Genomic DNA, 13481 nt, shown 5'->3' with positions numbered 1-13481 from the left:
ATTGTGCAATTCTGGATCAACTGTGAGGTTATGCAATCCAAAATGAAACATTAGTGAGATGTATTAAAACAGGCATTTTAGATTCAGGTTCTGAGACATTTTTGGTGTCTTCAATAAATTATAGACCGTCATAAACGTTATAATTGCATCTATTCTATAGGTTTAGGTATTATCAGTAATCTTCCAAATTGTGTAGGATGCTTTTTGGAAAAATAAGAGTTAATATATATGAGCTATAAAACATTCGTATCACAATAAAATAAAATAAAATCTGTATCAGATACAGATATAAAGTTCTACACATCAGCCTCTGTAGTGCCATGAGTGTTTGAGATGTATCGCACAACAACATGACCGATATATCAAACACCAGGCCAGCACAAGATCAGACAGTTTCTCCATCTTGAACAGAAGCTCCTCAGGTGATCCCATTCACCATTCAGCATCTCATCTACAAAGACTGTACAATGGTGTACAGCTTGTATGTGTATTAGAGTGTTGTCCCAGATCTTTGAAAGGTTCAGCAGGGCACAGTTGGATCTCTTTAATGATGCCAAATCAACATATTGCCAATTGTGGCTCTGATTTGTATCCACTGAATTGTAGATCTTTTCTTCTTGGCATCATAATCCAAAAGCAAGGTCTTAAGTGCTGTTCAGATATCTTTGACATGTTTTTACCTACACTACATTCCCCAAACTATGCCACATGTTGTATTTCAGTATCTAATCATGTTTATCATCATGTCCATTTTTGGCAACATTAAGGAAAATTTTAATTACTGTAATGCTTACTTTACACAAATTTATTTCTACATATATTACCCCCCGACCCCCCCCCCCCCCCCCGCAATTAATAAGTTGTTTAATAATGGTCATGACTATTCGACCTATTTGAATAACATACCCACCAAATATCGGTGACTAGCCATGACCATCGCTCCTTAAAATTTGTCGAAAATAAGCATCCCCTAGACAATTGGTCAGGATCTCAAAGAGAACCAAAGCTGCCATTATTTTTTAAACCACTAAAGTATTATCATATAACCAATTCTAGCGACATTTTCTGTTGTATACATTGTTTTTTTCCCCCCAGAAGCCAGTCAAAAAACGTTAAGTAAATGTTGCATCAGAAATCAGTCTTGTGTGCTGTATGCCTTTACTTCCAGGAAATGCTTCAGACATCCCAAGTTTACATACGTCCTATATTTCGAACATTTCTTTTGCACATGGTGCAAGGACACACACACACACACACACACACACACACACACACACACACACACACACACACACACACACACACTGAAAAAGCTAATATATAAAACAGGGGGGTAAAAATTCCCCCATCCAGCATGATAAAGTACAGTGGAGGAAAAAAATAAACCAAAAAAAATCAATAACAATCTGATATGGACAAACGATGACCTGAAATGCTGAATGAGATCAGATTTGATCCACTGACATTTTTTTAGTATTGTATAAAAGTGTGAAGTTTTCTTCAAGACTCTCAATCTGGGTTTTTATTTCTATCTTAATACCCAAACGTTCCACTTTATCCTAAATGTAATCAATCCGCCACAATCGGCCCGCACAGGATTTCGTGGAGTTTTTTTGTGATCATTGCGGCCAAAAAATGCTCGATTTTGCTGTGGGTTTTTTCAAAATTTGTGATGCAACTTGCGGAGTTTTTTGTGCTTTTTTTGCGTAAAGCTACTTTATCAGCGAAATCACAATTGCATGAAATTGTTCTGCACGCTCTTTCGCAGTGATGTTTGTTGGTAAACGAGGCCTTTTAGCTGTACTCATACTCGTACCCTCGGCCCAAATCTGTGGAAAATCTGCTGTAATTTTGAAAAATTGCAAGCTCCTCTGAAAATTGTGGAGCTTGCTTGAATTTCTGCGATGACAAAATCCTGAGGGACTGAAAAACATTCGTGGCTATGTTTACATGCAGCCTAATTATCTGAGAATAATCAGACTGACAGCTCAAACAGAATTAAAAAAAAAACAAGTATACACCTCAATTGTACAAATGAAATTTCTCTCTGAGGAACGACGTGGGTTAATGTCTGTTAAATAAAAGAATAATAGCTGTATAAACATTTATGTCTGATTACTTTCACTGTTGGAATCTGTGCATGTAGAAAACACAGTCCATCTTACACATTTTAATACATTTAAGATAACCGTGAGGTCTCCTGACCTCCGTAATCACCTCAGCGATTAAATATTCATCAGGAATATTCGCTCCAGTGAGAAAGTCAGCATCAGGTCAGTATAAAGTTTTGTCCGATATTCAGAGCTACAACATCGATACCATAGTGAAAATGAAAATGTTATAAACATGCTGTCTCTAAATAAAATAATTTCTGAGAATTCAGTATCCAGTGGCGCAGGATAAGTACGTTATAGAACAGAGTTCTTTAGTTTTCAGTCTTTAAGAACGGTAAAACAGAGGATACTGACTACTGCACGTGTGATCGAGTTGTAGCATTCGCGTGACAACAACATAAAAATGAATTCCGTGAGGTTAAACCTTTTTAAAAATGGTTGTGATGGCAGAAAGGTATTTCATCCAACCCTGAGTTCACCGCTAGAGGTGTGACAATACATCGGTGTGACGATATACCGTGATAAAAAAAAAACAAAACAAAAAAAAAACAAAATAGTTATACCATTAACAGTATTATTATACAATTAAAGAATTAACATGTCACTCGAAATGTCCTACAACTGAATAACTAAACAGCATTTAATGTCATTAAAAAAGAAGAAAAAATAGAAGAAGTCAGGAAAAGATACAGTGACGCGCCACGAACCGTCAAATTGGATCGGACGATCATCACAGCTCGAATAGACGATATTCCTGTATGACGCCTGAAAGGTGCAGTTTGTAATGTTTAAAAGCGCTTCACGCCCTGTAAGAATGACATCGTTTCAAAGATATATTAGGAAAAGTGAGATTCGCGACGTTGTCATGCCAACGCACCGGGCTAATTTCATCCTCTCAGGGTTCTGCTTGCATTCTTACTCTCAGCTACGGGTTTATATTAATGCGCTTGCTCGAATATGCTATCGTTTCTATAGTAACAGTTCATTCACAAGGACATTTATGGAAGGAGTCTCCAGTATTAAAGTCAAAGGTAAAGCTGTAACTGAGTTTTCATGACATCATCGGGACAGAGGAGCTCACGCTGCTGGTGACGGAACGACTGTTTATAGCTGCTATAGCGTACGTGACAACGGGAACTCGTTTTACGGATGTTCTACAACTTTAAATGTAACGTACAAAAACGTATGATGTGTCATTCGTTGATAAAAGTAATCAGCTTGCAGTAAGCTTCACATCGCGCTGAATCAGACCGTGGATTATTTTCCTGTAACAGTACACCCCTTAAGTGTTTTATCATTCCTTACTTATAACGCTTTGCAGCCAGCAGAGGGCGCTAAACATCACAACTTGCTCTTTTAAACGATTTTTTCCCCCTCTAAATTAAAAAATAAATAAATAAAGGTGAATAAAAGCTACAGTTTTCTATTTTCCTTTTTGCTTTCTATTTAATTCCTTTGTATTAACTAACGCCGGTTTGTATTTAGCGATGTTTCTGCGCCGTTAATGTAATCAGATCACCTTAAACTGCAGCTCTAACTCGTACACACTCACGTGACGTGTGGTTATTATTTAGAAGTCCGACATGCATCCTGGAAAAGTCTTGCTGCCTCTGTAGGGCCTTGAGCTCACCCCTTGTCTCACGTGTAAAAGCGTCAGCTGAATGAACATAAAGATAAAAAAAACAAAAAAGTAAAATCCAGCCGCGCTGCACCACGTTTCAGACTTTTCTGATCTCAAAGCCGAACCGTCCCCGTCCAGTGAATATGACGACAGTAAGTGACACTAGAGCAGCGTGCTCGTCCCTCTCAGGTGGTCTTGGGGTAGATTTTCTCGTAGAAGAAGTTCTGCGGCAGGAGATACAGCTCGCCATCCTTCTCCCTCACGCCGTGAGCACGGACGAACTGGAACTGCTCGAGCACAAACTCGTAAAACTCGTTCTCCAGCTTCCAGATGGCCGACTGCTGCAGCCGAGCGATGGACTCCTTAGTGGGTGGCTTCTTCTCGCTGGTTTTCCTCAGGTGGGATTTTTTTCCTTTGGATGAAAAGAACATGTGAGCAGCTACGACGTAAACAGCTTGCTCTACTCTTTTTTTTTTTTTATCTGGAGAGAATTTACTGTATAGATATTATTATAATTCACACCACACTAAAAAAACTTTTATTTGCCAGCGTGCATCTCATCTTCGCCGTTACATCCAACCTTAAACCACTGGATTAACGTGATGCACACAGACTGATATTACATTTCACATACTAAAATCCCAATTTATTCCAAAAGCATCGCAGCTCGTGTGCGTCAGGACATGGAGTGATCGTTTCTGTGCTTTCTTGCGCTGGTTTAGTAAATGCAAATATCTGCTAAAGTTGTACAAATGCATTAACGCTGTATATAAAGTTTGTAAATTCATTGAGATTTACTAAGTTTAGATTTTAAGCCATGCCTGAGCGGCGCTGCTGCAGTACGTAGCGTTACAGACTGAAATATCGGCCAATTATCGTATTCTGTAGTGTTTCTAAATAAACGGCAGGAATGTGAATCGCAAATATTTGCTTGTGCATAAAATGGGCTTGAAAGACGCCCCGGGAGCAGAGAGGGTTAAGAGCCTTGCTCAAGGGCCCAACAGTGGCAGTTTGGCAGTGCTGGGGCTTGAACCCCCGACCTTCCGATCAGTAACCCAGAGCCTCAACCACCAAGCCACCACTGCCCTAAACGAAGAGTTAAACGAAATTTTAATAATAATCAGACAATTACTATTTTAAATATTCCCTAAATTGATTGTTTATATGTACAGAACTATATTACGAATATATACAGTACTGTGCAAAATCTCTTAGCCATACAAACAGTATTATAAATGTTTACCAGTCATTTTATATTTCCAGGGATTACTTTTCCAACAAGAAAAAAAATTATGTTACGAAAAGAATCTTTGGATGTCAGTTAAGAAAGCGACATCAGTGCGAGTGCGACAGTCTACTACTCATTTTCTTTTTAAAGCAAAGGGTCATCACAACAATTATTACTTTGTTTTATTTATTATTTATTTATTGCTCTTTATAATAGTTTGTCTTTTTAATGTAAAACATTTCATTTCATTATTTTTTTTGAAGGAATCTTTTTTTCTCTACAGCATTTCTGTGCAGATACCTAAGACTATATTATTTAAGACACGGTACTGTGTATATAAAACGGTGGGTAAAAAGGTGAGATGAGAAGTTGGGAAGCTTGGCCCGTGCCTAACTGGAGCGTACCTGTCCTGTAGAGCTCAGTGGCTCCTCTGAAGAATCGAGGCAACGCCGCCTCCAGCATCATCACAAAGTCCTCGAGCTCCTCGGTCACGCCCACCAGCAGGTACTCGTTAATCAGGTTATACTTGGCCTGCTCCAGAGCCCAGCGGCTGCCGATGTTCCTGCACACCACCACCAACACCAAGTTCAACCATACGTTTGATGAAAACGAAACCTACGCAATGTTCCCTTTATGCTTATAGCGTAATTACTTACTATTACTTACTGTCTACATTAACCTCATAGGTCTAGGGCAGAATTAAAGATACACAGGCTTACGTATGGTGCAGTTAGACACTTCCTGTTACAACACACACACACATACACACACATACACACACATACACACACATACACACACACACACACATACACACATACACACATACACACATACACACACATACACACACATACACACACATACACACACATACACACACATACACACACACACACACACACACACACACACACACACACACACACACACACACACACACACACACAGAGACTGACCAGCACTCGGAGTAATGACCACAGAAGAAGGGGATCTGCAGCCACAGTTTTTCCGGAGCGCAGTCTGAACCTCCTGCAGCAACACACTCATCAAATGTCTAGAAAATAACACACGCACACACACACACACACACACACACACACAGAGTTATCAAACATGCAGTTAGAGCTTTCCACAGACACAACACAAGAATAGAGCAAACAAGTGAAGTATATAAATTTGTCCTGATAGTTGCCTCATCTATTGTATTTTAATACAGAAGTGTTTTTTTCCTTCTTCTTTTTTTTTTTTTTTTTTTACAGATTTTTTTCTCAACCTACAAATTTCTAATTTTGATCATTTCTATAGACAGCCTCATCCCACATAAAACCATGTCAATTTTCAAGTGTCACAAAATCAATAATGAAAATATATACGGTTAATACAGAATATATTATTGTGTAAGAAATAAAGACCTTGAAAAAAAAAACTACGAGTCTCAAACAGCACATATTTAAGCTCAAAACAAACTAGCCTAACCTTTGTTTTGTACCTTCTTAGTTCATGTTCGTGATAATATCACACAAAACATACCGGTGTTCAGCACATAAAAGACTTTTTCTGATTAAGTTTTACAAAACACCCAGTGTTCAGAACAGGAACTGCATTTAATTGGGATCAATAAAAGCATCCACAATAAACATACAACTCCAGATAAATCTTTTTTTTTTTAAGAAGAAAGAAAGAATTAGGAGAGGACTCCAGGTGCAGTCTAACCTTCTTGTCCCCCTGTTTCCTGCGTTTCAGGCCGGGTCTGTAATCGTCCCCGAATCGCAGGAAGTAGTAATAAGACACCAGGCGCTCGATGGGGTCACGCACTATGTTGATGTAGATGGGTTTTTTCATCATGCCAAATCTGAGAAAAGAAGAGAATTGAAGAGAAGCTTCTTTGATGTTTTTCTTTATTACTTAACCAAAATGTTTTTAATTCTCACTGTAAACATGCATGAAGCGTATTATTCTGTTTTATTAAACTCTATTCACTTTATAAAGTTCTGATGTGTAACACCTCCAACACTCTAACTAATCAAGAGGGATTAAAATTAAATTAGTTAAAATACATTGATTACAATGGGGGGGGGGGGGGGGGGGGGGGTGCACCAGATTTAAAAATATACAGTACAGATGTTTTGTTTAAGTCTACGTTGGAGTTCTGATTGGATAGTTATTATATTTCACTGTGTGTTTACACTACAGTCAGCTCAGGAGGTCAGGTTTAATGTGCAGGGTGCTCACTTTTTCCTCATGAAAAATATTCCAGATGTTTTTAAGAATATTTCCAGACGTTCGGTTTTCACGCTAATTTTAAAGACGATTATCTGTAGCAGTGGAATGATGGGAAACGTGACGTGATGTGTGTCAGTGCAGAGAATATCAGGATGGAATACCACAGGGATTCATTTTAGCCAATTAATTAAGTGTTATAATAAACACACTAACACACACACCTGCAGGTAAACACATGCTGCACTCACCTGGAGAAGTCGAGGAACGAGACGTGGCCGTGGTAGAGCGCCGGCTTCATCTCCTTCCACATCGTCACATTCTTCACAAAGCGCACCTGCAGATACAATTCAACACCAGTATGAAGTGTGTGTGTGTGTGTGTGTGTGTGTGTTACTAATGTATAGAAACATACACATTTATAACACAGGAGATAAATAAACAGAGAGAGTGGTAAGATCAGACTAACAAATAGACAGATATATAGAGACAGACAGACAGATATAGAGGCAAACATAGACAGACAGACAGAATTAGAGGCAGACAGACAGATTGAGAGAGACAGACAGGTATGGAGGCAAACACAGACATTTAGATTCAAACACAGACAGACAGACAGATAGAAAGACAGATGGATATAAAGGCAGGCATGAAACAGACAGGCAGACAGATACCGTGTGTGTGCATGTGTTCTCAGACCTGGTCCTGCAGGGACATGACGGGGTTGTTCTTGCTGGTGTTGATGTGTAGGACGTGGTAGTGGTTTCTGCTGCACAGGTCGTAGGCGAGGTTGGTGAAGGAGGTGCTGGCTGTTTTGGGAACTCGGTTGTAGATGACCACTACGTCGTTCTCTACATCCTCGCGAGATTCCCTCACTCCCTCCTGAGTGCGACGTTCCTCAATGTCGCGCACTTCCAGCCTTGCGATGGCGCGCTCTGCAGACAGAGTAGCGATCGATTACCCCACATGGAGATATTTTACTGTTAGATGACTTCACCACGCCTACCGACGTGTTAAAGGAACAGTGGGCGGGATTAGTATGTGTGTTAAGTGAAGCTGCTGAAGGAAGTGTGTGTAGTAATTCTGATCGAGTCACATGGGATAAGTGATCTTTGTATAAAGCACAGAGCTGGGCGTGTCTTCATGATGCATGTCTGGTTCTATGCGTACTATGCGTCCCTGTCTGAATAAAACTAATCCGCATCTAAATAAAACCAATCCCCGTCTGAATAAAATTAATCCCTGTCTGAATAAAACCGATCCCCGTCTGAAATAAAACCAATCCCCGTCTGAATAAAACTAATCCGCATCTAAATAAAACCAATCCCCGTCTGAATAAAACCAATCCCCGTCTGAAATAAAACCAATCCCCGTCTGAATAAAACTAATCCGCACCTAAATAAAACCAATCCCCGTCTGAATAAAACGAATCCGCATCTAAATAAAACCAATCCCTGTCTGAATAAAACCAATCCCCGTCTGAATAAAACCAATCCCCGTCTGAAATAAAACCAATCCCCGTCTGAATAAAACTAATCCACACCTAAATAAAACCAATCCCCATCTGAATAAAACCAATCCCCGTCTGAATAAAACCAATCTCTGTCTAAATAAAACCAATCCCCATCTGAATAAAATCAATCGCCGTATGAATAAGACCAATCCCCATCTGAAATAAAACCAATCCCCGTCTGAATAAAACTAATCCGCATCTAAATAAAACCAATCCCATGTGAATAGGGCTTTACATAATGTCATCTTTTCAACGATGTCTAGCCGGTGCTTATTTACTTTTGCACTGGCGCTATGACGCCAGTAATGTAGCTAAGAAGAATTAGCAGTCTGTCTCACCAAAAACACTACTTTAAGCACTGTAAATAATTCCCTAACCTGTTACCATGGTTTCCGACATTATATTAAGAAAGCAGTCCTGCCATCATCCGGTGTAACGATAAGCACTAAATCCGAACCCAGGCTCACCCTCTTGGTTTACGGCACCTAATACTCGTGGGACCTGGGAGCAAGGATTCAGATGATGAGTCATTAGAGCATTAGCGCAGCGGAAACAGACGAGCAGCTGCTGCTGCTGAGTAATGAAGAGGCTATGGCTAATCATAGCACCTCATTTTCTTTCTGCTCTGTGTGCACACCAGGTGAAAGGGACAAAACGGTGCACAAGGACCTGTCAATCAAACCTGGAGCACATGGACGATTTGGCTCAGGCCATTCTGGACTTGAGACTCAGGGGGGTTTTGAGACTCAATCAGGACTCTGGAGGTTTGAGAGACTCTTTTTAGGCTATTGGGACCTGAAGCGACTCCTTTGATTAAATACTGAAGGGGCATGGCAGGCTTTGAACTATTTTAGATTCTTGGAACAACTAAATGATTCTTTTAGATTTTGAGAACAACTAAATGACTATTTTAGATTCTGGGAACCCTGAGGTGACTCTTTTAGATTCTGGGAGCCCCTAAATGACTCTTTTAGATTCTGAGAGCCACTACATGACTCTTTTAGATTCAGTGAGCCCCTAAATGACGTGTTTAGATTCTGGGAGCCAACTCTTTTAGACTTAGGCAGGCCTAAGATGACTCTTTTCCTAGACTTGGGAAGCCCCAAGGTTATTCTTGTTAGTCTGTTAGTCTTGGTGAGCACCGAGACAACTCTTTTAGGTGCAGAGAGTCCCAAGGTGAATCTTTAAGACTATGTAAGACTTGAGGTGACTTTTTTAGACTCAGGGAGCCCTGAGGCCAATCTTTTAGATTCTGGGAACACTCAAGATGACTCTTTTAGATTCTGGGATCCGCAAGGTGACATGTATAGACTTGAGGAGCCATAAGGCGACTCTTTTTAGACTCAGGGAGACCCAAAGTGACTCTTTTAGATTCTGGGATCCATGAAGTGACTCTTGTTACACTTGTTGAGCCCCAAGGAAACTATTTTATACTTTTGGAGTTCCAAGATGACTCTTTTAGACTCAGGAGCCCCATGGCAACTCTTTTGGATACAGAGAGCCCACGAGGTGATTCTTTAAGACTCTGAAAGACCTGAGGTGACACTTTTGCAAAGATGTAAAATGCATGTGGTATTTTGTCCAACCCTCTTCTCAGACCCTGTTAGTTCTGCAGAGTTAACTGTACAGGAACAGGCCTCCTGACTGTTTGGAAACTTGAACCCATAAGTGCTCAAGAGCACAAGTGCCAAAGTGACACGTGCTTTAGGTGTTAACGGCAATGGAGAGCCTAAAAACAGCTCTGCATTTCTGTAGAGTCCAATGAGATCGCTGGAGCTTCCTTTATCAAACGCAAGGTAAATAATAGGCTCTAACCACACAAAGAAAAACATGCGATGTGTACCTGATCACATGACCTCAAAGTCAAAACAGTTATCTAATTTAAATAATGATGTTCTAGTTTAAGCAGATGATGAGAGCGATTCATTGAGTATAATTCCAACCTGCGGTAATGTCCGAATATTACATTTTTACACTGAAACATTATAAACTCTTGGAATTACAAGATTCTCTCACATTTCTGTTATTTTAAAACGTTTTTGAGACAAGATTTTGACCCTCAATAACTTTAACTATTATATTTTAACAGTCACATGTTAAAAACATGGAACCTTATAATTCCTCTTATGTCTACCCTTTTAATCACACTTTATATGTTCACTATATTGTATTACAAGACATTGTAATTACTGTCTGCATTTAAAAAGCGGTAACAAGGATTTGATTGCAGAAGTTGTTTTAAAACACAAAAATCATTCCTCCATTTAATAGTCTATTAAATCATTGAACTAATTAGTCTCCTTTTGACCTCAACTGGTTTATTTTTAGTTTACTGAGACTGAAATCCAGTTGCTTGTAACACATTAATATGCAAATTAGTACAATAAATCCCAAAAGCCAATCCCTAGTTACAGTGTACTGCTTTTTAAGTTCTTTTATGGATGATATGGTAACGGCATCAAAATTTGGTTTGTTTGTGCTCACTAATGTTTGATTGTTTGTTGAATTCACTGAACACATGCATCGCCTGTTGGGAAAGCTTTTCAAAAAAAACAACAACAACTATTTCTCCTTTTATACTTTTGCCCTGACTGAATACTAGGCTTATCAGTCCCTCTAGGATTTTGTGAAATTAACACAAAATCTAATCAAGAAAACGCCACAATATTCACAGGAGCTCAGGAACAAATTTGGGCCAAGACGTGTCGTGTGACATCATCACAACGTGCATTCTTCGATTCACGTGCGCCTACTAAAAAGGTCTCATTTACCAACAAACATCAGTATGAAAGACAATGCGAAATTATTTCATGCGATTGCGATTCAGCCGATTCGACTAGTTTTCTGAAAAAGAAAAAGAAAAAGAAAAAGAAAAAAACACTGAAAAATTGTATTGCAATATTTTTTTTTTTTAAAGCCCCAGCAAAATAAAGTTTTTGGCCACAACAATCACAAAAAAATTTCACGAAATCCTGTATGGACTGGATTATTGGTTTTTGGAATCGCTTTCTTTCAGAGTCATTAATATGAAATGTCATATTAAAAAATTTCATTAAACTACTGTGTAACTGAAATAAATAAATAAATAAATAAATAAATAAAGTGATAGTGATAGTTACATTAGAAGCCGATCAGTCGAGGTTCTCGTTAAGTGAGCCTCCTTCACACAACTCGCAGCATCGAGTGTAAACTTGATGTTTGATAAACGAGCTGAAAAAAATGTAACAGTGACGTAAAACGAGACGCGATTTTTGCGTCTAACTTCATTAACACGTGTTTAATACACGAGATGACTGATTGTGGGTCTATTTCTGAAAGCCTGAGAGTGGCTCTACAGTTACAGGCAGAACTGAGCTCTCAGCCCGTCTCTGACTCCCACAGACCAGGATTAATGACATCCAAACAGCAAAGAGACAGAAATATCAATTTACTAAATGGCTTCGAAACCACTGTGTGTGTGTGTTTTACAGTAAAGTACTAAGTGATGGTATGGTGTGATGAAGTGGAGTTACTGATACCATCCTGAAGTTTCCTTTAACAGCAGTTTTATTCCTCATATACTTTTTATCCATTTATAGTTGCATCTAACATCTGCTGAAACAACTTAGTTCCTGTTCTCACTTACGTTACAGCAGCTATAAACAGTCGCTCCCTCACCCACCCTCTTTTTATTCTCTCTCTTCAAATGCCAGTTGCCATGTTCCGGAGAAACCGTAAACTACAGCATAAGAGCTGCCCTAGAGCTGCTGTTCCAGAAAATTAATCGACACTTTTTGACCAACCAGAATCCAGAATTCAACAGCAGTGTAGTGCATTTTATTACCTTGTTGCTCACCTTGTAGGTGATCAGTTACAATCTAAAACTTGTTTATTCCCCTTAAGCAGTGTTTTGATTGCTTTCGAACCTTCATCAGGGTCACCTTCTGACTACAGCACCACTCCTGGATGGAAATTCTGGTTCCTAGGCTGGTTCTCAACTCCTAGATAACATCTAATAACATGTACACATGTGCATTCTGGAAGATTTTACCTCCAAACATCATAATTATACATTTGATGGATGTGGAAAGTGTCTTGATCATCAATGCACGGAGAAGAAAGAGGTGTTGTTCCTCACCCAGTTTGCCTCTGGATTCCTCCAGTTGGTGGATCTGGTTCTCCAGGAAGAGCATGGCCACTGCGAAGGCCAGCAGCGCCAGTAGCTGAAACTTCGGTGCCATCATGATCCTTAAACTCCCCATGAAATCAGACCAGCAGATGCAGAGATGAAGACATGATGAACTTCACTGCACGACCCGGAAGCTGGTGAGAGCAGAACAGCTGAGATCTCGCAAAACTCGCAACTCTCCGATATTACTGGCACTAATAATCCTCCTTCTGGACGTTTCTCTGAAAGTTTGGAACTCAATACATCCACTATAATCTCCTTTTCAGTTCTTGGCGTCGAGCTGGATTCTACAAGAAACAACAATTACAGCCGCAGAAAGAGGAACAGCTTTTTTATTTACCCTACTATTGTATCCTCGGTCGCTCTGATGGTTAGTCAATCTAGGCTCAATCCTAAAACGCGCTCCTGGTGGACACCTAGTGCACTACGTAGTACGCAGAAACCGTTACGTCATCCCCTATGTAGTGCAGTTTTACAGGAAGTCAGGAGCCGTTTGAGATTCAGCCTGCGCGGACAGTGAATTACCCTGATACGTTAAATTAGTAAGTTACTGAATATAGACCTACGGTTGTATATGTAGAGTAAAGGAAAACACACCAAAGAAATCACAACTG

At 39.6% G+C, this 13481-nt stretch overlaps 1 protein-coding gene across 1 annotated transcript; it reads right to left on the bottom strand.

Annotated features, from left to right (window-relative positions):
• Window positions 1-895: 895 nt before the first annotated feature.
• Window positions 896-13378, bottom strand: hs2st1a (heparan sulfate 2-O-sulfotransferase 1a). Its single transcript, XM_053646889.1, has 7 exons — window positions 12817-13378; window positions 7886-8121; window positions 7438-7523; window positions 6680-6818; window positions 5923-6020; window positions 5368-5525; window positions 896-4147 (listed from the first exon to the last, which is right to left on the bottom strand). The coding sequence occupies exons 1-7, from the start codon at window positions 12938-12940 to the stop codon at window positions 3921-3923; spliced, it is 1068 nt and encodes a 355-aa protein (XP_053502864.1). The 5' UTR covers window positions 12941-13378; the 3' UTR covers window positions 896-3920.
• Window positions 13379-13481: the final 103 nt, after the last annotated feature.

Source organism: Ictalurus furcatus, chromosome 17, assembly GCF_023375685.1.
Source record: "Ictalurus furcatus strain D&B chromosome 17, Billie_1.0, whole genome shotgun sequence".
Taxonomy (NCBI): Eukaryota; Metazoa; Chordata; class Actinopteri; order Siluriformes; family Ictaluridae; genus Ictalurus; species Ictalurus furcatus.
The sequence above is the reverse complement of the archived record's forward strand: the minus strand, read 5'-3'. Positions and strand labels throughout refer to the sequence as shown.

Bases quoted from the DNA above. Each gene is read 5' to 3' on its own strand.
- hs2st1a (XM_053646889.1), bottom strand. From the start codon at position 12,940: ATGGGGAGTTTAAGGATCATGATGGCACCGAAGTTTCAGCTACTGGCG. The intron at 6,021-6,679 runs GTTAGACTGCAC...GTTATTTTCTAG, and splicing joins GGAAACAGGGGGACAAGAAG to ACATTTGATGAGTGTGTTGC. The intron at 4,148-5,367 runs GTACGCTCCAGT...TTTCATCCAAAG, and splicing joins CACTGAGCTCTACAGGACAG to GAAAAAAATCCCACCTGAGG.